General features: G+C 41.7%; 2 protein-coding genes across 4 annotated transcripts; both read right to left on the reverse strand.

Moving 5' to 3' along the window:
• Positions 1–5,081: 5,081 nt before the first annotated feature.
• LOC108165003 (condensin complex subunit 2-like) lies at positions 5,082–23,100 on the reverse strand. Of its 3 annotated transcripts, none has more exons than XM_033386012.1 (5): positions 23,045–23,100; positions 22,660–22,991; positions 21,084–22,592; positions 20,799–21,024; positions 5,082–5,384 (listed from the first exon to the last, which is right to left on the reverse strand). In XM_033386012.1, the coding sequence occupies exons 2-5, from the start codon at positions 22,873–22,875 to the stop codon at positions 5,257–5,259; spliced, it is 2,079 nt and encodes a 692-aa protein (XP_033241903.1). In that variant the 5' UTR covers positions 22,876–22,991; positions 23,045–23,100; the 3' UTR covers positions 5,082–5,256. The 3 variants fall into 3 exon arrangements, with proteins under 3 accessions (XP_033241903.1, XP_033241904.1, XP_033241902.1); XM_033386013.1 differs by lacking the exons at positions 5,082–5,384; positions 20,799–21,024 and adding exons at positions 14,452–15,007; positions 15,067–16,247 and having other exon boundaries at positions 22,460–22,592; XM_033386011.1 differs by lacking the exon at positions 5,082–5,384 and having other exon boundaries at positions 20,455–21,024.
• LOC117186003 (condensin complex subunit 2-like) lies at positions 9,022–11,565 on the reverse strand. Its single transcript, XM_033386036.1, has 4 exons — positions 11,464–11,565; positions 11,079–11,410; positions 9,641–11,011; positions 9,022–9,581 (listed from the first exon to the last, which is right to left on the reverse strand). Exons 2-4 carry the CDS (start codon positions 11,292–11,294, stop codon positions 9,228–9,230), a joined length of 1,941 nt encoding a protein of 646 aa, XP_033241927.1. The 5' UTR covers positions 11,295–11,410; positions 11,464–11,565; the 3' UTR covers positions 9,022–9,227.
• Positions 23,101–23,492: the final 392 nt, after the last annotated feature.

Raw genomic sequence — 23,492 nt, forward strand, 5'->3', positions numbered from 1 at the left:
TGAAGTCTATTGTAAGTTAGGCTAGGGCAAAGCGGGAGCGCAATAAAAGTTCGCTCTCTCGCTCTTGGCGAATTCGCCCCGCTTTGCCACCGTAGGTAAGATAGGCGAAGAAGAAATTGTTTTGAATATATGAAAAAAGTCGAGAAAAATCTCTTGAAACGAACGCACGCACTCCTTTTTTTTCGTCGTCGTAAAATACAATAATTTGCAGTCACCCAAGTTTTACGGTCTCTTTTATTTAGAAAAACTATTCTAAATTTTCATAATTATCAAGTATTACACAAACGTCTCCGCTGTAGTGGGTTGAAGATATATGTAGTTCCATGTAGAACAAACAAAAAAGGTTCAAAAATGTTCAAAAAGGTACATGTGCTCTCAAAAATATTAATTTATTGTTTATATGTTGCAAATCTGTAGTGGCCAGTTGTGACTCTAAAACTCCAGAGAACAGCTTGGGAGGTACGGCCCTCGCGTTTAACATTAACTCTGCTCTTTACAAAAACAAGATAAGAGATCAATTACAATAGAATCAGTACAGAAAAACTTTTTACTCTTTGCTCTGCGGGGCCTCAACTGGGATGCGGGTGTAAGACTCCCATCTTACTCTAGTAGACTACTATTAGTAAACCTCCCATCCTTAGTTAACCGTAGAAAAATGCTTGGTGTGATATTTATGCAAAACTTGATCAGGGGTGACATAGACAGCCCTGATCTGTTGAGCCGCATAAACTTCACGATTCCTATTAGACTGACTAGAAATTTTATACCGTTGTTCCTTCCACTTTGTAGATCGAATTATTCCTTGCACGAACCGTTTACGGTCTTATGCTCGGATTATAATTCCCTCTACCATATTATATCCACCACTAATTCTCTTCCTCTTATTAAATTATTAATCCTTACACACCTTTCTATTAATTAGTAACTGTAGTGGTATTTGTACTTTGATTGCATGCTTAGTTTCTTAGTAAGTTTAGTACTAATTTTCCTCGTATGTTAGTCTAATAGCTATCTTTCTTGCATGTTCGCGTTTGGTTCGGCTACGCACCGCGCGTCATGCGGCAGCGCCCCTCGGTCGGTTGGGCGGGAGGAGGGCTGCGTTTTGCCTGGGATCCGCGCGTAACAGCCTTCTGCTGGTGTCACACGGGCCACTTGACGGTGCAGTAACTGCATCGCCTCTTGAAAGATGCAGTCATTGCATGTCAACGTCCACACAAGAGAGCAGTAGTTAAAGCTTCCATTGAAGAGCTTAATGTCTAATTTAGAGAAGCAGCGTGGATCTGTGGGAGTTATGTTTTAAAGCTTTACTAGAAATCATACGATTACTCCGTTAGTCGTGGAAGCTATGTGTAAGCTTTGCTTAGCATCGTACGATTACTCCGTTAGTCGTGAAAGCGATGTGTAAGCTTTGCTTAGCATCGTACGATTACTCCGATATCTAGGGAAGCAAGGTGTAAGCTTTGTCTAAAATCGTACGATTACCCCGTTGGTTGTGGAAGGTAAAGTTCCGATCGTAAGGGCTAATGCAAGTAATAGAACTTCTGGCTAGATCATTGCTATAGTGAAGCTGTGCGAATTCGGATGTGTCTTTTTATACAAATATATATATCCAAGTGAATTTGAAAACGTTGTGCAATCAAACACGTGCCAAGTAAATTGAAGTTCTGGTGGACTACATTATTCATTTTGGATTAAGAAAAATAAAAGGTATTTGGACCTTACAATAGTGACACAGCTTTAACAGTCTCGTATCATAGGGCTGGAAATCTTACTACGTTCGACACTGGGAAAGAAAAACCAATTGACCCCCCTCCAAGAACGAGGTCGTCAAAGTCCATCGATTTCTTAGTAGATCTGGGAAAGACCTCGGATTTCCCAGGAACCAGCATCTACATAAACCAACGATAACTACAACCAAATAAACCAGAAAGAGCCGTCCGAAGATATACTAGAGTGAAACCCGAAGTTAGGTGGATGCATACTTGAGCGGAAGTACATTTTGGAGTAAGACGAGAAGAATGGTTTTCTTGCGAATTCGGAGAAACTAATATGCCGCACTCGTCACCCTTCTCGCTTATGAATTAATTCCCATTATAATGTTCCAAAGGAATTACTAGAGCACTTGGTAGGCACTTTTTTTCCAAACTTATCATTCAATAGAGGTCATAACACATTTAACGAATATTTTGTTAAAAGTCCACCAATCAAAGTACAACTTCCACAGATCTTTTCACTTCAAATACAGCTTTTCCTTCGCTATAAAAGTAAAATAAATCCATTGAAATGCGATGGTTACACAGCCTCGGGCTTCTCACCGAAAGAAGATTACATCGGAGAAGAAGGAACATCGGCAAACTAGCATAACCTCGACCAAAAATCGACCAATGGTCCAACTTTCGAAGATGTAAAAACTTATAGGAGTTAAAGCGCCGTACTGAGAAGACCGTGAAGTGCTATATGAAGCTTATATGACTCTATGACGAGACCATGAAGCTTTACGCTGCCAAGATTGATAGGTGCATCATAGCGAGGGCCAATAGGTTAGTTAAAATTTGATCCAAAATCAATCACCAAAGCATCAGAAAACCAGAGAAAATATAATTTCAACCGGAAAGTAAACGAAAATCAGAAACTTACAATACGCCTCTGCAAGTATCGGCGGGCACCTCTAACATCATCTGTTATGTCAACAGCCTGTGGCCAGCCTGCTTCCAGTGGCCTGTTAGGCGCAACAGTATGCTGTTAACGCGGGTTCTGCTGTTAACTGAGGAAGTCGCTTTCTGGTTTTTCTGTTCGCCTGGTAATAAAATATCGAAAAATACCGTTTTGGCATCGTTTCGTCACGGAATTTCCTTTTTCGATGCCGTTGGTGCTTTTAATGTGGGTTTTAGCGGAAACGATTCTTAATTATACCCGATACTCAAAATGAGTATTGGGGTATATTAGATTTGTGGTAAAAGTGGATGTGTGTAACGTCCAGAAGGAATCGTTTCCGACCCCATAAAGTATATATATTCTTGATCAGCATCAATAGCCGAGTCGATTGAGCCCTGTCTGTCTGTCCGTCTGTCCGTCCGTCCGTCCGTCCCCTTCAGCGCCTAGTGCTCAAAGACTATAAGAGCTAGAGCAACGATGTTTTGGATCCAGACTTCTGCGATATGTCACTGCTACAAAAATATTTCAAAACGTCGCCCCGCCCACTTCCGCCCCCACAAAGGACGAAAATCTGTGGCATCCACATTTTTAAAGATACGATAAAACCAAAAAAGCAGAATCGTAGAGGATGACTATATGTTCTAGAGTGTAAAATCTCAATTAGATCGTATAATTATTATAGCCAGAATCAAGAAAACAATTTCATTCTTTCTCGCTCTGTCTCTCTCTAACACACAGGCTTCATGGTCGGTTTTGCCAATTGTAAAATATGAGTTCAAGCATCTCAGAACCTATAAAATCCAGAGCAACCAAATTTGGTATCCACACTCCTGTGATATCGGAGCTTGACCGTTTCGTGTCCAAATTTCGCAACACACCCCCTTCCGCCCCCGCAAAGGACGAAAATCTGGGGCATCCACAAATCTCAGAGACTATTAAGGCTAGAGTAACCAAATTTAGTATCCGCACTTCTGTTAGATCTCACTATAAAACGTATATCTCAGAATTTCGCCCCACCCCCTTCCGCCCCCACAAAGAACGAAAATCTGTTGCATCCACAATATTGCACATTCGAGAAAACTAAAAACGCAGAATCATAGATAATGACCATATCTATCAGATTGCTGAATCTGGATCAGATCGGATCATTTTTGTAGCCAAAAGCAAGAAATCAATTTGCAGTGGCCACGCAGCGCCCGACGTCACGCTCAGACTGATTTTCTGTCTCTCTCGCACGCACTCTTTGTCGTGTGGTTCAATATTAGCGGCGTCTGCCGCAGGAGAGCCATACTGACTTAGTATCGGGTATAACTGTAGAGTTGCGGTGTACGCAGCAACTCACAACGTTCCCCCTCGTTTTTTTTTTAGAACATATTTGGACCACACATCTGAGGCCAGCACCGCCATTATTTTGTAATTCCATTTCTGCCGCTAGGGCTGCTAGGAAAGATAGTGCATTCCCATGCAATTTCACAAATATATTAACGAAATGCCTTTTATACTGAAAATCATATAGGGAGGAGTTTTTATGCCCTATACTCAAAATGAGTATAGGGGTATATTAGATTTGTGGTCAAAGTGGATGTGTATAATGTCAAGAAGGAAGCGTTTCCGACCCCATTAAATATATATATTCTTTATCAGCATCAATTGCCGACTTAGACGACCTCTAACCTAGAAACATGGACAGATAATTAAACCAAACAATATCCCTCTCCAAATTCTTCGACCTTAATAACACGCATTTTCATACCCGATACTCAAAATGAGTATAGGGGTATATGAGATCTGTGGTGAAAGTGGATGTGTGTAACGTCCAGAATGAAGCGTTTCCGACCCCATAAAGTATATATATATATATATTCTTGATCAGCATCAATAGCCGAGTCGATAGAGCCATGTCTGTCTATCCGACTGTCCGTCCGTCCGTCTGTCCGTCCCTATCAGCGCCTAGTGCTCAAAGGCTTATAGCCTAGAGAGCTAGAGCAACGATATTTTATATCCGGACTTCTTTGATATGTCACTGTTACAAGAATATTTCAAAACTTCACCCCGCCAACTTCCGACCCCACCAAAGGCGAAAATCTGTGGAATCCACAATTTCAAAGATACGAGAAAACAGAAAACGCATAACCGTAGAGGCAAACTACATCTTTTAGAGTGAAAAATCTGAACAAGATCGTATAATTATTATAGCCAAAATCAAGAAACCAATTTCATTCTCTCTCGCTCTGTCTCTCTCTAATAAACAGGTTTCATGGCTGGCTTTGCCTATTGCAAAATGTGATTTCAAGGATCTCAGAGACTATAACAGCTAGAGCAACCAAATTTGGTATCCACACTTCTGTTAGATCTAAAGTTCAAAAATGTTCAAAAAGGTACATGTGCTCTCAAAAATATTAATTTATTGTTTATATGTTGCAAATCTTAGGACTTGAAAGATAGAATTAAAAATTCATCCGAGAACACATTGGAGAAGAGCCCTGATTCGTTTCGTTTAGTTTTTTGTATGTGTTGTTGCATGAAAATGTATTTAAAATTGTGTGAAGATTGATTACTTCTAGCATTGTATCAGAATTCAGTTTTTTTAAAAGCTCGTCATTAAACTTCGTCATCCAGAACTTGCCGGATTTGAAAATCCTCTAGATTCTCTTGTGGAATGAGTCGCAGTTTCATATCGTTGGCCAAATGGAGAACCGCATTGAGGGCCACCGATGGGCACAGAGAATCTTTCCTTTCGTCAATGGGTTTCCTTGTTCTTTGCCAACGTTGATAAATTCCTTTCTTCGCCATCACCTGGATGTCCCTCAGGTAAGCCCGTCAAGGTGCGAGCATTCAAACCCGCCGATATACGACATGCATCGATGTAGATGGAGCCTACACGCAGGCCGTAGACCTTGCACAAGACCTGCAGCAAAGAGCCAGCCATCTGTGAAAGTAGAAAAGTAGGTTAGGAGCTCTCCATATTTGTCGGAGGGTTAAAGAGTAAAACGCACCCTGAAGCTGCTTAGCTTTTTGTGAGGGCTATCCATTAGATTGGCCAGTGTATCAATCAACGATATATCCCAGGCATTGGCTATGCTCAGCTTATTGCAGTTGTACAGATCCAAGGAAGAGCGTACCGTCTCGTTCTCCTCAATGGACTCGAGAGTTGAACTCTTGCGCTTGTTTGCAGATCGACGCACTGGACTCTCCGAGCGTGGCGGCGTCATTACAATGCTGGGGTGTGCGTAACAAACAAATTTTCACCGGATTTTTACTAATTTCGTTTGATTGGGCTGCGTTGGTAATCTGCGAAATCTGGATAACCACACTTACACGCGCAGGGCTGAAAGCGCAATATAAATAAACGAAAATTATAGTTTACAAATGCCACAATACCGGTTTGCACGCTAGGATGTTCAGGTTCAATGATTTTAACAAATATATGAATATCAAAATTATTTGTACTGTCAAAAAATTGTCAAAATGGCAACGATAGTTTCGATAGCTGTGCAAGGTGTTGATATTTTTATTACTTTTTTATATCCCTGGTTGCGTGATTGGCGGCAAAAAAGCTAAAATATGGAGAAGAAGAAGAGATAAAACGTATTTGCGATGTGGTTGATAGGGAAAATAAGAAAATATGAAAAGTGTCCAAGGAAAACAGGCATAGAGAACAAGTCAGCAAAAATGAACTTGTAACCCAAATAGAACGAATGAGCAAAAAAGAACAGTTTCGAAGGAACTGGTTTAGTTTAACTCTTTTTTTTCACTCACTCATAAGCAACACAACACAATTTCTAATAGATTTCGGGCTTTTTAATGAATTGCACTATTTTTCATGGTGGGTTTTTTTAATACAAAAAAATTTTACCAAAGACTATACAATACCAAAATGTTGCATGAGCGACCAAAAAGCTGTTCTATGTTCTACCGCCGGGCAGGACGGAAGCGTCAGAGTGGTCGAGCTAAGGACGAGCAGCGGAGACACGTTCAGGAGGCCAATTCACAAGTTGGCGCTTGTGCCACTGGTTTGAAGCCTTCCAGGCCTTCAACGGGGCCAGTGTAGCGCCATTTGGCGTATAATAATTGTTATTAGGATCGAATTTTATGAAGTCTATTGTAAGTTAGGCTAGGGCAAAGCGGGAGCGCAATAAAAGTTCGCTCTCTCGCTCTTGGCGAGTTCGCCCCGCTTTGCCACCGTAGGTAAGATAGGCGAAGAAGAAATTGTTTTGAATATATGAAAAAAGTCGAGAAAAATCTATTGAAACGAACGCACGCACTCCTTTTTTTTCGTCGTCGTAAAATACAATAATTTGCAGTCACCCAAGTTTTACGGTCTCTTTTATTTAGAAAAACTATTCTAAATTTTCATAATTATCAAGTATTACACAAACGTCTCCGCTGTAGTGGAGAAAAGGTACATGTGCTCTCAAAAATATTAATTTATTGTTTATATGTTGCAAATCTGTAGTGGCCAGTTGTGACTCTAAAACTCCAGAGAACAGCTTGGGAGGTACGGCCCTCGCGTTTAACATTAACTCTGCTCTTTACAAAAACAAGATAAGAGATCAATTACAAGAGAGCAGTAGTTAAAGCTTCCATTGAAGAGCTTAATGTCTAATTTAGAGAAGCAGCGTGGATCTGTGGGAGTTATGTTTTAAAGCTTTACTAGAAATCATACGATTACTCCGTTAGTCGTGGAAGCTATGTGTAAGCTTTGCTTAGCATCGTACGATTACTCCGTTAGTCGTGGAAGCGATGTGTAAGCTTTGCTTAGCATCGTACGATTACTCCGTTATCTAGGGAAGCAAGGTGTAAGCTTTGTCTAAAATCGTACGATTACCCCGTTGGTTGTGGAAGGTAAAGTTCCGATCGTAAGGGCTAATGCAAGTAATAGAACTTCTGGCTATATCATTGCTATAGTGAAGCTGTGCGAATTCGGATGTGTCTTTTTATACAAATATATATATCCAAGTGAATTTGAAAACGTTGTGCAATCAAACACGTGCCAAGTAAATTGAAGTTCTGGTGGACTACATTATTCATTTTGGATTAAGAAAAATAAAAGGTATTTGGACCTTACAATAGTGACACAGCTTTAACAGTCTCGTATCATAGGGCTGGAAATCTTACTACGTTCGACACTGGGAAAGAAAAACCAATTGACCCCCCTCCAAGAACGAGGTCGTCAAAGTCCATCGATTTCTTAGTAGATCTGGGAAAGACCTCGGTTTTCCCAGGAACCAGCATCTACATAAACCAACGATAACTACAACCAAATAAACCAGAAAGAGCCGTCCGAAGATATACTAGAGTGAAACCCGAAGTTAGGTGGATGCATACTTGAACGGAAGTACATTTTGGAGTAAGACGAGAAGAATGGTTTTCTTGCGAATTCGGAGAAACTAATATGCCGCACTCGTCACCGTTCTCGCTTATGAATTAAGCGCGCGGCTAAGGCTTTCGCATATAGTTCTTCGCAGTGTGTGGAGTGGTTCTCAAACTGTGAAAATAAAACATTATTCTGCGGCGATCCACACTGCCGTTTAATAGTCGTCGTATGAAAATGTACCAAAGTATTAGTTTTGAGTCTCGTCATGAGATTTTCCATTTATTAAAGATTAGGCTACGCACTAACTATTTTTGTATTGTATATATTTAAAAAGAAAAAAACCAATAATGTATATAATTACCCATAATTAGAAATTAGCGCAAATGAAAACCACATTTTTTTAAGATCAGCCGTTGAGTCGGTGTTTCATCCGAATTAGAAGTGAAGACCTGTATATTCATAATTTTTCTCCCTTCCTCAGAATATGTTCCTACGTCGCCCCTTGAGCTCAACGGACACGCCGGATAATTCGTATAAAGTATGAGTGAGTTACGAACTTCCTTAAACGGAATTCTCGAGTATTTTCGAAATATAAATGTCTTATAAATCTTCTATTCCGGTATATAAAACAACCATATCCGTGCCATAATTTAAAGCGGATCGGCTACTAATTTTTCTTTCACGTTTGCCTTCTAGTTATATAATTATCATATTTTTCTCTTCTTTCCAATCTAATTTCTTTTACGCCATATTCTCTACACATAAGTCCTATATACATATACACATATAACTAGGTATAACTACATCTTTTAGAGTGAAAAATCTGAACAAGATCGTATAATTATTATAGCCAAAATCAAGAAACCAATTTCATTCTCTCTCGCTCTGTCTCTCTCTAACAAACAGGTTTCATGGCTGGCTTTGCCTATTGCAAAATGTGATTTCAAGGATCTCAGAGACTATAACAGCTAGAGCAACCAAATTTGGTATCCACACTTCTGTTAGATCTAAAGTTCAAAAATGTTCAAAAAGCTACATGTGCTCTCAAAAATATTAATTTATTGTTTATATGTTGCAAATCTTAGGACTTGAGAGATAGAATTAAAAATTCATCCGACAACACATTGGAGAAGAGCCCTGATTCGTTTCGTTTAGTTTTTTGTATGTGTTGTTGCATGAAAATGTATTTAAAATTGTGTGAAGATTGATTACTTCTAGCATTGCATCAGAATTCAGTTTTTTTAAAAGCTCGTCATTAAACTTCGTCATCCAGAACTTGCCGGATTTGAAAATCCTCTAGATTCTCTTGTGGAATGAGTCGCAGTTTCATATCGTTGGCCAAATGGAGAACCGCATTGAGGGCCACCGATGGGCACAGAGAATCTTTCGTTTCGTCACTCAACACATCAGGCAACGATCGGTAAACCTCCTGGAAGCTGGCGGTACCCTTGGCGTAGCTTTCTTCCTTTGACAGTGGGAGGGAGGGTATCGATGCCTCATTGACAGAACTGAGGAATTGTTTCTGGATCAAATAATGGCAGCTGTTCTTGAGATTCTTCATGTCGATCCCCTTGGCACGCTTCGCAAATGGCCCAATCACTTTGCTGACCTGAAAAATAAGTGATATTTTATATACCCTTAGGAATGGTATATCCCTCAAAGACCCACCTGCCTTGGTGCACCCTTAAATTCGGTGGATATCTCCATGATTGTATCCTCACCCTCATGCATGCTTTGGCTTTGATTGGGCATATTCCCACATGAATCCTTATTCATCATGTCCATGGGATCTTCAATGTCCGCTGCCGACATTCGGTTCATGACAGAATCATCTGTGGTGAAATTTTCATTGTCAAAGAGCTCTCTATCGGCATCACCGTGGTGTAAGCCCCTATCCATATCCACATCATTGCCCAGACTCTCAACCAGATCGGCTTTACCAAATCGCTGGCTAACTTGGTAATCCGCTTCATTGTTGGATTTCGTGGGCATCAGCTTTCGGGCATCGCATTTCTTTTGATAGTTGACCTTTTGCTGCTTTTTGTTGGCATCAAGAGGCTGGAAGAGGTCCTCTTTGCATTTTCCATAGTGCAACTCCTTCATGCGTGGCTTGGCGGCAGCGGCAGCGGCAGCGGCAGCGGTTTTGGTTTTCTTTAGGTTGCTAACAGTCACAGCATCCTTTGGGCCAGTCGTCTGGTCCAGAGTGGTGCGCGGACGGCGGCAATTGGTGATGACCGTCTGCTCTTCGGCGGTGAGCTCCTGCAAATCATTCGATTGTATATCTAAGATAATGGGAGGACCGGCTTCTATATCCGGCATGGGCTCACACTCGGCATTCATGTCAAAGGCCACGGATAGCTCTGTGCGATTCCCACCAATATCGTGCGCATTATCCAGCCCCTCAGCATCGTCATCATATGAAGGGACCGCCTCTGAAATAGATCCCGACTGTGGCTTGGGATTGGGGGTATTGGGATTGGTTATCACATAACCCGTGTGGAGTGGCCGCAGATTTAGATCATCCGTACGGTTGTACAGTTTGTGCAGCCATTCCGCATTGCACAACTCTTCATCGGGCCACTCCTTGGCGCCAGCACTCAGCGTTTCGCTATCCATGAGCTCATCCGTCCCCTCGGTGTCATCAAAGAATTTGTAAGTCGGGCGTAGCCGCATCTCAAAGTCCACGCTGGGCAGAATGTTGTGCATTATTCGATCGGGGGCATCGAGGGAGCCCACCGTCGAATTGAGCTTTGCAAATATAGGGTCCTGCATGGGCACCATATCCAAACGCGCATTCAACTTTTCCTTGTTCTTTGCCAACGTTGATAAATTCCTTTTCTGGCGCTTGAGCTTAGGTGCCGCCTGCTGCTGTTGACTGGGAGCCCCATCGCCGCCTTCGCCATCACCTGGAGGTCCCTCAGGTAAGCCCGTCAAGGTGCGAGCATTCAAACCCGCCGATATACGACATGCATCGATGTAGATGGAGTCTACACGCAGGCCGTAGACCTTGCACAAGACCTGCAGCAAAGAGCCAGCCATCTGTGAAAGTAGAAAAGTAGGTTAGGAGCTCTCCATATTTGTCGGAGGGTTAAAGAGTAAAACGCACCCTGAAGCTGCTTAGCTTTTTGTGAGGGCTATCCATTAGATTGGCCAGTGTATCAATCAACGATATATCCCAGGCATTGGCTATGCTCAGCTTATTGCAGTTGTACAGATCCAAGGAAGAGCGTACCGTCTCGTTCTCCTCAATGGACTCGAGAGTTGAACTCTTGCGCTTGTTTGCAGATCGACGCACTGGACTCTCCGAGCGTGGCGTCGTCATTACAATGCTGGGGTGTGCGTAACAAACAAATTTTCACCGGATTTTTACTAATTTCGTTTGATTGGGCTGCGTTGGTAATCTGCGAAATCTGGATAACCACACTCACACGCGCAGGGCTGAAAGCGCAATATAAATAAACGAAAATTATAGTTTAAAAATGCCACAATACCGGTTTGCACGCTAGGATGTTCAGGTTCAATGATTTTAACAAATATATGAATATCAAAATTATTTGTACTGTCAAAAAATTGTCAAAATGGCAACGATAGTTTCGATAGCTGTGCAAGGTGTTGATATTTTTATTACTTTTTTATATCCCTGGTTGCGTGATTGGCGGCAAAAAACCTAAAATATGGAGAAGAAGAAGAGATAAAACGTATTTGCGATGTGGTTGATAGGGAAAATAAGAAAATATGAAAAGTGTCCAAGGAAAACAGGCATAGAGAACAAGTCAGCAAAAATGAACTTGTAACCCAAATAGAACGAATGAGCAAAAAAGAACAGTTTCGAAGGAACTGGTTTAGTTTAACTCTTTTTTTTCACTCACTCACGAGCAACACAACACAATTTCTAATAGATTTCGGGCTTTTTAATGAATTGCAGTATTTTTCATGGTGGGTTTTTTTAATACAAAAAAATTTTACCAAAGACTATACAATACCAAAATGTTGCATGAGCGACCAAAAAGCTGTTCTATGTTCTACCGCCGGGCAGGACGGAAGCGTCAGAGTGGTCGACCTAAGGACGAGCAGCGGAGACACGTTCAGGAGGCCAATTCACAAGTTGGCGCTTCTGCCACTGGTTTGAAGCCTTCCAGGCCTTCAACGGGGCCAGTGTAGCGCCATTTGGCGTATAATAATTGTTATTAGGATCGAATTTTATGAAGTCTATTGTAAGTTAGGCTAGGGCAAAGCGGGAGCGCAATAAAAGTTCGCTCTCTCGCTCTTGGCGAATTCGCCCCGCTTTGCCACCGTAGGTAAGATAGGCGAAGAAGAAATTGTTTTGAATATATGAAAAAAGTCGAGAAAAATCTATTGAAACGAACGCACGCACTCCTTTTTTTCGTCGTCGTAAAATACAATAATTTGCAGTCACCCAAGTTTTACGGTCTCTTTTATTTAGAAAAACTATTCTAAATTTTCATAATTATCAAGTATTACACAAACGTCTCCGCTGTAGTGGAGACAAGGTACATGTGCTCTCAAAAATATTAATTTATTGTTTATATGTTGCAAATCTGTAGTGGCCAGTTGTGACTCTAAAACTCCAGAGAACAGCTTGGGAGGTACGGCCCTCGCGTTTAACATTAACTCTGCTCTTTACAAAAACAAGATAAGAGATCAATTACAAGAGAGCAGTAGTTAAAGCTTCCATTGAAGAGCTTAATGTCTAATTTAGAGAAGCAGCGTGGATCTGTGGGAGTTATGTTTTAAAGCTTTACTAGAAATCATACGATTACTCCGTTAGTCGTGGAAGCTATGTGTAAGCTTTGCTTAGCATCGTACGATTACTCCGTTAGTCGTGGAAGCGATGTGTAAGCTTTGCTTAGCATCGTACGATTACTCCGTTAGTCGTGGAAGCGATGTGTAAGCTTTGTCTAAAATCGTACGATTACCCCGTTGGTTGTGGAAGGTAAAGTTCCGATCGTAAGGGCTAATGCAAGTAATAGAACTTCTGGCTATATCATTGCTATAGTGAAGCTGTGCGAATTCGGATGTGTCTTTTTATACAAATATATATATCCAAGTGAATTTGAAAACGTTGTGCAATCAAACACGTGCCAAGTAAATTGAAGTTCTGGTGGACTACATTATTCATTTTGGATTAAGAAAAATAAAAGGTATTTGGACCTTACAATAGTGACACAGCTTTAACAGTCTCGTATCATAGGGCTGGAAATCTTACTACGTTCGACACTGGGAAAGAAAAACCAATTGACCCCCCTCCAAGAACGAGGTCGTCAAAGTCCATCGATTTCTTAGTAGATCTGGGAAAGACCTCGGTTTTCCCAGGAACCAGCATCTACATAAACCAACGATAACTACAACCAAATAAACCAGAAAGAGCCGTCCGAAGATATACTAGAGTGAAACCCGAAGTTAGGTGGATGCATACTTGAACGGAAGTACATTTTGGAGTAAGACGAGAAGAATGGTTTTCTTGCGAATTCGGAGAAACTAATATGCCGCACTCGTCACCCTTCTCGCTTATGAATTAAGCGCGCGGCTAAGGCTTTCGCATATAGTTCTTCGCAGTGTGTGGAGTGGTTCTCAAACTGTGAAAATAAAACATTATTCTGCGGCGATCCACACTGCCGTTTAATAGTCGTCGTATGAAAATGTACCAAAGTATTAGTTTTGAGTCTCGTCATGAGATTTTCCATTTATTAAAGATTAGGCTACGCACTAACTATTTTTGTATTGTATATATTTAAAAAGAAAAAAACCAATAATGTATATAATTACCCATAATTAGAAATTAGCGCAAATGAAAACCACATTTTTTTAAGATCAGCCGTTGAGTCGGTGTTTCATCCGAATTAGAAGTGAAGACCTGTATATTCATAATTTTTCTCCCTTCCTCAGAATATGTTCCTACGTCGCCCCTTGAGCTCAACGGACACGCCGGATAATTCGTATAAAGTATGAGTGAGTTACGAACTTCCTTAAACGGAATTCTCGAGTATTTTCGAAATATAAATGTCTTATAAATCTTCTATTCCGGTATATAAAACAACCATATCCGTGCCATAATTTAAAGCGGATCGGCTACTAATTTTTCTTTCACGTTTGCCTTCTAGTTATATAATTATCATATTTTTCTCTTCTTTCCAATTTAATTTCTTTTACGCCATATTCTCTACACATAAGTCCTATATACATATACACATATAACTAGGTATAACTACATCTTTTAGAGTGAAAAATCTGAACAAGATCGTATAATTATTATAGCCAAAATCAAGAAACCAATTTCATTCTCTCTCGCTCTGTCTCTCTCTAACAAACAGGTTTCATGGCTGGCTTTGCCTATTGCAAAATGTGATTTCAAGGATCTCAGAGACTATAACAGCTAGAGCAACCAAATTTGGTATCCACACTTCTGTTAGATCTAAAGTTCAAAAATGTTCAAAAAGCTACATGTGCTCTCAAAAATATTAATTTATTGTTTATATGTTGCAAATCTTAGGACTTGAGAGATAGAATTAAAAATTCATCCGACAACACATTGGAGAAGAGCCCTGATTCGTTTCGTTTAGTTTTTTGTATGTGTTGTTGCATGAAAATGTATTTAAAATTGTGTGAAGATTGATTACTTCTAGCATTGTATCAGAATTCAGTTTTTTTAAAAGCTCGTCATTAAACTTCGTCATCCAGAACTTGCCGGATTTGAAAATCCTCTAGATTCTCTTGTGGAATGAGTCGCAGTTTCATATCGTTGGCCAAATGGAGAACCGCATTGAGGGCCACCGATGGGCACAGAGAATCTTTCGTTTCGTCACTCAACACATCAGGCAACGATCGGTAAACCTCCTGGAAGCTGGCGGTACCCTTGGCGTAGCTTTCTTCCTTTGACAGTGGGAGGGAGGGTATCGATGCCTCATTGACAGAACTGAGGAATTGTTTCTGGATCAAATAATGGCAGCTGTTCTTGAGATTCTTCATGTCGATCCCCTTGGCACGCTTCGCAAATGGCCCAATCACTTTGCTGACCTGAAAAATAAGTGATATTTTATATACCCTTAGGAATGGTATATCCCTCAAAGACCCACCTGCCTTGGTGCACCCTTAAATTCGGTGGATATCTCCATGATTGTATCCTCACCCTCATGCATGCTTTGGCTTTGATTGGGCATATCCCCACATGAATCCTTATTCATCATGTCCATGGGATCTTCAATGTCCGCTGCCGACATTCGGTTCATGACAGAATCATCTGTGGTGAAATTTTCATTGTCAAAGAGCTCTCTATCGGCATCACCGTGGTGTAAGCCCCTATCCATATCCACATCATTGCCCAGACTCTCAACCAGATCGGCTTTACCAAATCGCTGGCTAACTTGGTAATCCGCTTCATTGTTGGATTTCGTGGGCATCAGCTTTCGGGCATCGCATTTCTTTTGATAGTTGACCTTTTGCTGCTTTTTGTTGGCATCAAGAGGCTGGAAGAGGTCCTCTTTGCATTTTCCATAGTGCAACTCCTTCATGCGTGGCTTGGCGGCAGCGGCAGCGGCAGCGGCAGCGGTTTTGGTTTTCTTTAGGTTGCTAACAGTCACAGCATCCTTTGGGCCAGTCGTCTGGTCCAGAGTGGTGCGCGGACGGCGGCAATTGGTGATGACCGTCTGCTCTTCGGCGGTGAGCTCCTGCAAATCATTCGATTGTATATCTAAGATAATGGGAGGACCGGCTTCTATATCCGGCATGGGCTCACACTCGGCATTCATGTCAAAGGCCACGGATAGCTCTGTGCGATTCCCACCAATATCGTGCGCATTATCCAGCCCCTCAGCATCGTCATCATATGAAGGGACCGCCTCTGAAATAGATCCCGACTGTGGCTTGGGATTGGGGGTATTGGGATTGGTTATCACATAACCCGTGTGGAGTGGCCGCAGATTTAGATCATCCGTACGGTTGTACAGTTTGTGCAGCCATTCCGCATTGCACAACTCTTCATCGGGCCACTCCTTGGCGCCAGCACTCAGCGTTTCGCTATCCATGAGCTCATCCGTCCCCTCGGTGTCATCAAAGAATTTGTAAGTCGGGCGTAGCCGCATCTCAAAGTCCACGCTGGGCAGAATGTTGTGCATCATTCGATCGGAGGCATCGAGGGAGCCCACCGTCGAATTGAGCTTTGCAAATATAGGGTCCTGCATGGGTACCATATCCAAACGAGCATTCAACTTTTCCTTGTTCTTTGCCAACGTTGATAAATTCCTTTCTTCGCCATCACCTGGAGGTCCCTCAGGTAAGCCCGTCAAGGTGCGAGCATTCAAGCCCGCCGATATACGACATGCATCGATGTAGATGGAGTCTACACGCAGGCCGTAGACCTTGCACAAGACCTGCAGCAAAGAGCCAGCCATCTGTGAAAGTAGAAAAGTAGGTTAGGAGCTCTCCATATTTGTCGGAGGGCTAAAGAGTAAAACGCACCCTGAAGCTGCTTAGATTTTTGTGAGGGCTATCCATTAGATTGGCCAGTGTATCAATCAACGATATATCCCAGGCATTGGCTATGCTCAGCTTATTGCAGTTGTACAGATCCAAGGAAGAGCGTACCGTCTCGTTCTCCTCAATGGACTCGAGAGTTGAACTCTTGCGCTTGTTTGCAGATCGACGCACTGGACTCTCCGAGCGTGGCGTCGTCATTACAATGCTGGGGTGTGCGTAACAAACAAATTTTCACCGGATTTTTACTAATTTCGTTTGATTGGGCTGCGTTGGTAATCTGCGAAATCTGGATAACCACACTCACACGCGCAGGGCTGAAAGCGCAATATAAATAAACGAAAATTATAGTTTACAAATGCCACAATACCGGTTTGCACGCTAGGATGTTCAGGTTCAATGATTTTAACAAATATATGAATATCAAAATTATTTGTACTGTCAAAAAATTGTCAAAATGGCAACGATAGTTTCGATAGCTGTGCAAGGTGTTGATATTTTTATTACTTTTTTATATCCCTGGTTGCGTGATTGGCGGCAAAAAACCTAAAATATGGAGAAGAAGAAGAGATAAAACGTATTTGCGATGTGGTTGAAAGGGAAAATAAGAAAATATGAAAAGTGTCCAAGGAAAACAGGCATAGAGAACAAGTCAGCAAAAATGAACTTGTAACCCAAATAGAACGAATGAGCAAAAAAGAACAGTTTCGAAGGAACTGGTTTAGTTTAACTCTTTTTTTTCACTCACTCACGAGCAACACAACACAATTTCTAATAGATTTCGGGCTTTTTAATGAATTGCAGTATTTTTCATGGTGGGTTTTTTTAATACAAAAAAATTTTACCAAAGACTATACAATACCAAAATGTTGCATGAGCGACCAAAAAGCTGTTCTATGTTCTACCGCCGGGCAGGACGGAAGCGTCAGAGTGGTCGACCTAAGGACGAGCAGCGGAGACACGTTCAGGAGGCCAATTCACAAGTTGGCGCTTCTGCCACTGGTTTGAAGCCTTCCAGGCCTTCAACGGGGCCAGTGTAGCGCCATTTGGCGTATAATAATTGTTATTAGGATCGAATTTTATGAAGTCTATTGTAAGTTAGGCTAGGGCAAAGCGGGAGCGCAATAAAAGTTCGCTCTCTCGCTCTTGGCGAATTCGCCCCGCTTTGCCACCGTAGGTAAGATAGGCGAAGAAGAAATTGTTTTGAATATATGAAAAAAGTCGAGAAAAATCTCTTGAAACGAACGCACGCACTCCTTTTTTTTCGTCGTCGTAAAATACAATAATTTGCAGTCACCCAAGTTTTACGGTCTCTTTTATTTAGAAAAACTATTCTAAATTTTCATAATTATCAAGTATTACACAAACGTCTCCGCTGTAGTGGGTTGAAGATATATGTAGTTCCATGTAGAACAAACAAAAAAGGTTCAAAAATGTTCAAAAAGGTACATGTGCTCTCAAAAATATTAATTTATTGTTTATATGTTGCAAATCTGTAGTGGCCAGTTGTGACTCTAAAACTCCAGAGAACAGCTTGGGAGGTACGGCCCTCGCGTTTAACATTAACTCTGCTCTTTACAAAAACAAGATAAGAGATCAATTACAATAGAATCAGTACAGAAAAACTTTTTACTCTTTGCTCTGCGGGGCCTCAACTGGGATGCGGGTGTAAGACTCCCATCTTACTCTAGTAGACTACTATTAGTAAACCTCCCATCCTTAGTTAACCGTAGAAAAATGCTTGGTGTGATATTTATGCAAAACTTGATCAGGGGTGACATAGACAGCCCTGATCTGTTGAGCCGCATAAACTTCACGATTCCTATTAGACTGACTAGAAATTTTATACCGTTGTTCCTTCCACTTTGTAGATCGAATTATTCCTTGCACGAACCGTTTACGGTCTTATGCTCGGATTATAATTCCCTCTACCATATTATATCCACCACTAATTCTCTTCCTCTTATTAAATTATTAATCCTTACACACCTTTCTATTAATTAGTAACTGTAGTGGTATTTGTACTTTGATTGCATGCTTAGTTTCTTAGTAAGTTTAGTACTAATTTTCCTCGTATGTTAGTCTAATAGCTATCTTTCTTGCATGTTCGCGTTTGGTTCGGCTACGCACCGCGCGTCATGCGGCAGCGCCCCTCGGTCGGTTGGGCGGGAGGAGGGCTGCGTTTTGCCTGGGATCCGCGCGTAACAGCCTTCTGCTGGTGTCACACGGGCCACTTGACGGTGCAGTAACTGCATCGCCTCTTGAAAGATGCAGTCATTGCATGTCAACGTCCACACAAGAGAGCAGTAGTTAAAGCTTCCATTGAAGAGCTTAATGTCTAATTTAGAGAAGCAGCGTGGATCTGTGGCTATGTGCTATGTGTAAGCTTTGCTTAGCATCGTACGATTACTCCGTTATCTAGGGAAGCAAGGTGTACTCTTTGTCTAAAATCGTACGATTACCCCGTTGGTTGTGGAAGGTAAAGTTCCGATCGTAAGGGCTAATGCAAGTAATAGAACTTCTGGCTAGATCATTGCTATAGTGAAGTTGTGCGAATTCGGATGTGTCTTTTTATACAAATATATATATCCAAGTGAATTTGAAAACGTTGTGCAATCAAACACGTGCCAAGTAAATTGAAGTTCTGGTGGACTACATTATTCATTTTGGATTAAGAAAAATAAAAGGTATTTGGACCTTACAATAGTGACACAGCTTTAACAGTCTCGTATCATAGGGCTGGAAATCTTACTACGTTCGACACTGGGAAAGAAAAACCAATTGACCCCCCTCCAAGAACGAGGTCGTCAAAGTCCATCGATTTCTTAGTAGATCTGGGAAAGACCTCGGATTTCCCAGGAACCAGCATCTACATAAACCAACGATAACTACAACCAAATAAACCAAATAAACCGCCGTCCGAAGATATACTAGAGTGAAACCCGAAGTTAGGTGGATGCATACTTGAGCGGAAGTACATTTTGGAGTAAGACGAGAAGAATGGTTTTCTTGCGAATTCGGAGAAACTAATATGCCGCACTCGTCACCCTTCTCGCTTATGAATTAAGCGCGCGGCTAAGGCTTTCGCATATAGTTCTTCGCAGTGTGTGCAGTGGTTCTCAAACTGTGAAAATAAAACATTATTCTGCGGCGATCCACACTGCCGTTTAATAGTCGTCGTATGAAAATGTACCAAAGTATTAGTTTTGAGTCTCGTCATGAGATTTTCCATTTATTAAAGATTAGGCTACGCACTAACTATTTTTGTATTGTATAGATTTAAAAAGAAAAAAACCAATAATGTATATAATTACCCATAATTAGAAATTAGCGCAAATGAAAACCACATTTTTTTAAGATCAGCCGTTGAGTCGGTGTTTCATCCGAATTAGAAGTGAAGACCTGTATATTCATAATTTTTCTCCCTTCCTCAGAATATGTTCCTACGTCACCCCTTGAGCTCAACGGACACGCCGGATAATTCGTATAAAGTATGAGTGAGTTACGAACTTCCTTAAACGGAATTCTCGAGTATTTTCGAAATATAAATGTCTTATAAAACTTCTATTCCGGTATATAAAACAACCATATCCGTGCCATAATTTAAAGCGGATCGGCTACTAATTTTTCTTTCACGTTTGCCTTCTAGTTATATAATTATCATATTTTTCTCTTCTTTCCAATTTAATTTCTTTTACGCCATATTCTCTACACATAAGTCCTATATACATATACACATATAACTAGGTATAACTACATATTTTAGAGTGAAAAATCTGAACAAGATCGTATAATTATTATAGCCAAAATCAAGAAACCAATTTCATTCTCTCTCGCTCTGTCTCTCTCTAACAAACAGGTTTCATGGCTGGCTTTGCCTATTGCAAAATGTGATTTCAAGGATCTCAGAGACTATAACAGCTAGAGCAACCAAATTTGGTATCCACACTTCTGTTAGATCTAAAGTTCAAAAATGTTCAAAAAGCTACATGTGCTCTCAAAAATATTAATTTATTGTTTATATGTTGCAAATCTTAGGACTTGAGAGATAGAATTAAAAATTCATCCGAGAACACATTGGAGAAGAGCCCTGATTCGTTTCGTTTAGTTTTTTGTATGTGTTGTTGCATGAAAATGTATTTAAAATTGTGTGAAGATTGATTACTTCTAGCATTGTATCAGAATTCAGTTTTTTTAAAAGCTCGTCATTAAACTTCGTCATCCAGAACTTGCCGGATTTGAAAATCCTCTAGATTCTCTTGTGGAATGAGTCGCAGTTTCATATCGTTGGCCAAATGGAGAACCGCATTGAGGGCCACCGATGGGCACAGAGAATCTTTCGTTTCGTCACTCAACACATCAGGCAACGATCGGTAAACCTCCTGGAAGCTGGCGGTACCCTTGGCGTAGCTTTCTTCCTTTGACAGTGGGAGGGAGGGTATCGATGCCTCATTGACAGAACTGAGGAATTGTTTCTGGATCAAATAATGGCAGCTGTTCTTGAGATTCTTCAGGTCGATCACCTTGGCACGCTTCGCAAATGGCCCAATCACTTTGCTGACCTGAAAAATAAGTGATATTTTATATACCCTTAGGAATGGTATATCCCTCAAAGACCCACCTGCCTTGGTGCACCCTTAAATTCGGTGGATTTCTCCATGATTGTATCCTCACCCTCATGCATGCTTTGGCTTTGATTGGGCATATCCCCACATGAATCCTTATTCATCATGTCCATGGGATCTTCAATGTCCGCTGCCGACATTCGGTTCATGACAGAATCATCTGTGGTGAAATTTTCATTGTCAAAGAGCTCTCTATCGGCATCACCGTGGTGTAAGCCCCTATCCATATCCACATCATTGCCCAGACTCTCAACCAGATCGGCTTCACCAAATCGCTGGCTAACTTGGTAATCCGCTTCATTGTTGGATTTCGTGGGCATCAGCTTTCGGGCATCGCATTTCTTTTGATAGTTGACCTTTTGCTGCTTTATGTTGGCATCAAGAGGCTGGAAGAGGTCCTCTTTGCATTTTCCATAGTGCAACTCCTTCATGCGTGGCTTGGCGGCAGCGGCAGCGGCAGCGGCAGCGGTTTTGGTTTTCTTTGGGTTGCTAACAGTCACAGCATCCTTTGGGCCAGTCGTCTGGTCCAGAGTGGTGCGCGGACGAGTGATCCTGAATTTCCAATGCGCAGGAGCCGCACAAAGCTGTGAGATCTGATCCATGGGTCTGTATGAATAGTCCAGCCTAGTGACACCATCCACTGGCCTCAGATCGTCAATGAATTCGGCGGTTTTCTTTAAACGGCGGCAATTGGTGATGACCGTCTGCTCTTCGGCGGTGAGCTCCTGCAAATCATTCGATTGTATATCTAAGATAATGGGAGGACCGGCTTCTATATCCGGCATGGGCTCACACTCGGCATTCATGTCAAAGGCCACGGATAGCTCTGTGCGATTCCCACCAATATCGTGCGCATTATCCAGCCCCTCAGCATCGTCATCATATGAAGGGACCGCCTCTGAAATAGATCCCGACTGTGGCTTGGGATTGGGGGTATTGGGATTGGTTATCACATAACCCGTGTGGAGTGGCCGCAGATTTAGATCATCCGTACGGTTGTACAGTTTGTGCAGCCATTCCGCATTGCACAACTCTTCATCGGGCCACTCCTTGGCGCCAGCACTCAGCGTTTCGCTATCCATGAGCTCATCCGTCCCCTCGGTGTCATCAAAGAATTTGTAAGTCGGGCGTAGCCGCATCTCAAAGTCCACGCTGGGCAGAATGTTGTGCATCATTCGATCGGGGGCATCGAGGGAGCCCACCGTCGAATTGAGCTTTGCAAATATAGGGTCCTGCATGGGCACCATATCCAAACGCGCATTCAACTTTTCCTTGTTCTTTGCCAACGTTGATAAATTCCTTTTCTGGCGCTTGAGCTTAGGTGCCGCCTGCTGCTGTTGACTGGGAGCCCCATCGCCGCCTTCGCCATCACCTGGAGGTCCCTCAGGTAAGCCCGTCAAGGTGCGAGCATTCAAACCCGCCGATATACGACATGCATCGATGTAGATGGAGTCTACACGCAGGCCGTAGACCTTGCACAAGACCTGCAGCAAAGAGCCAGCCATCTGTGAAAGTAGAAAAGTAGGTTAGGAGCTCTCCATATTTGTCGGAGGGTTAAAGAGTAAAACGCACCCTGAAGCTGCTTAGCTTTTTGTGAGGGCTATCCATTAGATTGGCCAGTGTATCAATCAACGATATATCCCAGGCATTGGCTATGCTCAGCTTATTGCAGTTGTACAGATCCAAGGAAGAGCGTACCGTCTCGTTCTCCTCAATGGACTCGAGAGTTGAACTCTTGCGCTTGTTTGCAGATCGACGCACTGGACTCTCCGAGGGTGGCGTCGTCATTACAATGCTGGGGTGTGCGTAACAAACAAATTTTCACCGGATTTTTACTAATTTCGTTTGATTGGGCTGCGTTGGTAATCTGCGAAATCTGGATAACCACACTCACACGCGCAGGGCTGAAAGCGCAATATAAATAAACGAAAATTATAGTTTACAAATGCCACAATACCGGTTTGCACGCTAGGATGTTCAGGTTCAATGATTTTAACAAATATATGAACATCAAAATTATTTGTACTGTCAAAAAATTGTCAAAATGGCAACGATAGTTTCGATAGCTGTGCAAGGTGTTGATATTTTTATTACTTTTTTATATCCATGGTTGCGTGATTAGCGGCAAAAAAGCTAAAATATGGAGAAGAAGAAGAGATAAAACGTATTTGCGATGTGGTTGATAGGGAAAATAAGAAAATATGAAAAGTGTCCAAGGAAAACAGGCATAGAGAACAAGTCAGCAAAAATGAACTTGTAACCCAAATAGAACATATGAGCAAAAAAGAACAGTTTCGAAGGAGCTGGTTTAGTTTAACTCTTTTTTTTCAATCACTCATGAGCAACACAACACAATTTCTAATAGATTTCGGGCTTTTTAATGAATTGCAGTATTTTTCATGGTG

This window comes from Drosophila miranda, chromosome XL (genome assembly GCF_003369915.1).
Source record: "Drosophila miranda strain MSH22 chromosome XL, D.miranda_PacBio2.1, whole genome shotgun sequence".
Lineage (NCBI taxonomy): Eukaryota > Metazoa > Arthropoda > Insecta > Diptera > Drosophilidae > Drosophila > Drosophila miranda.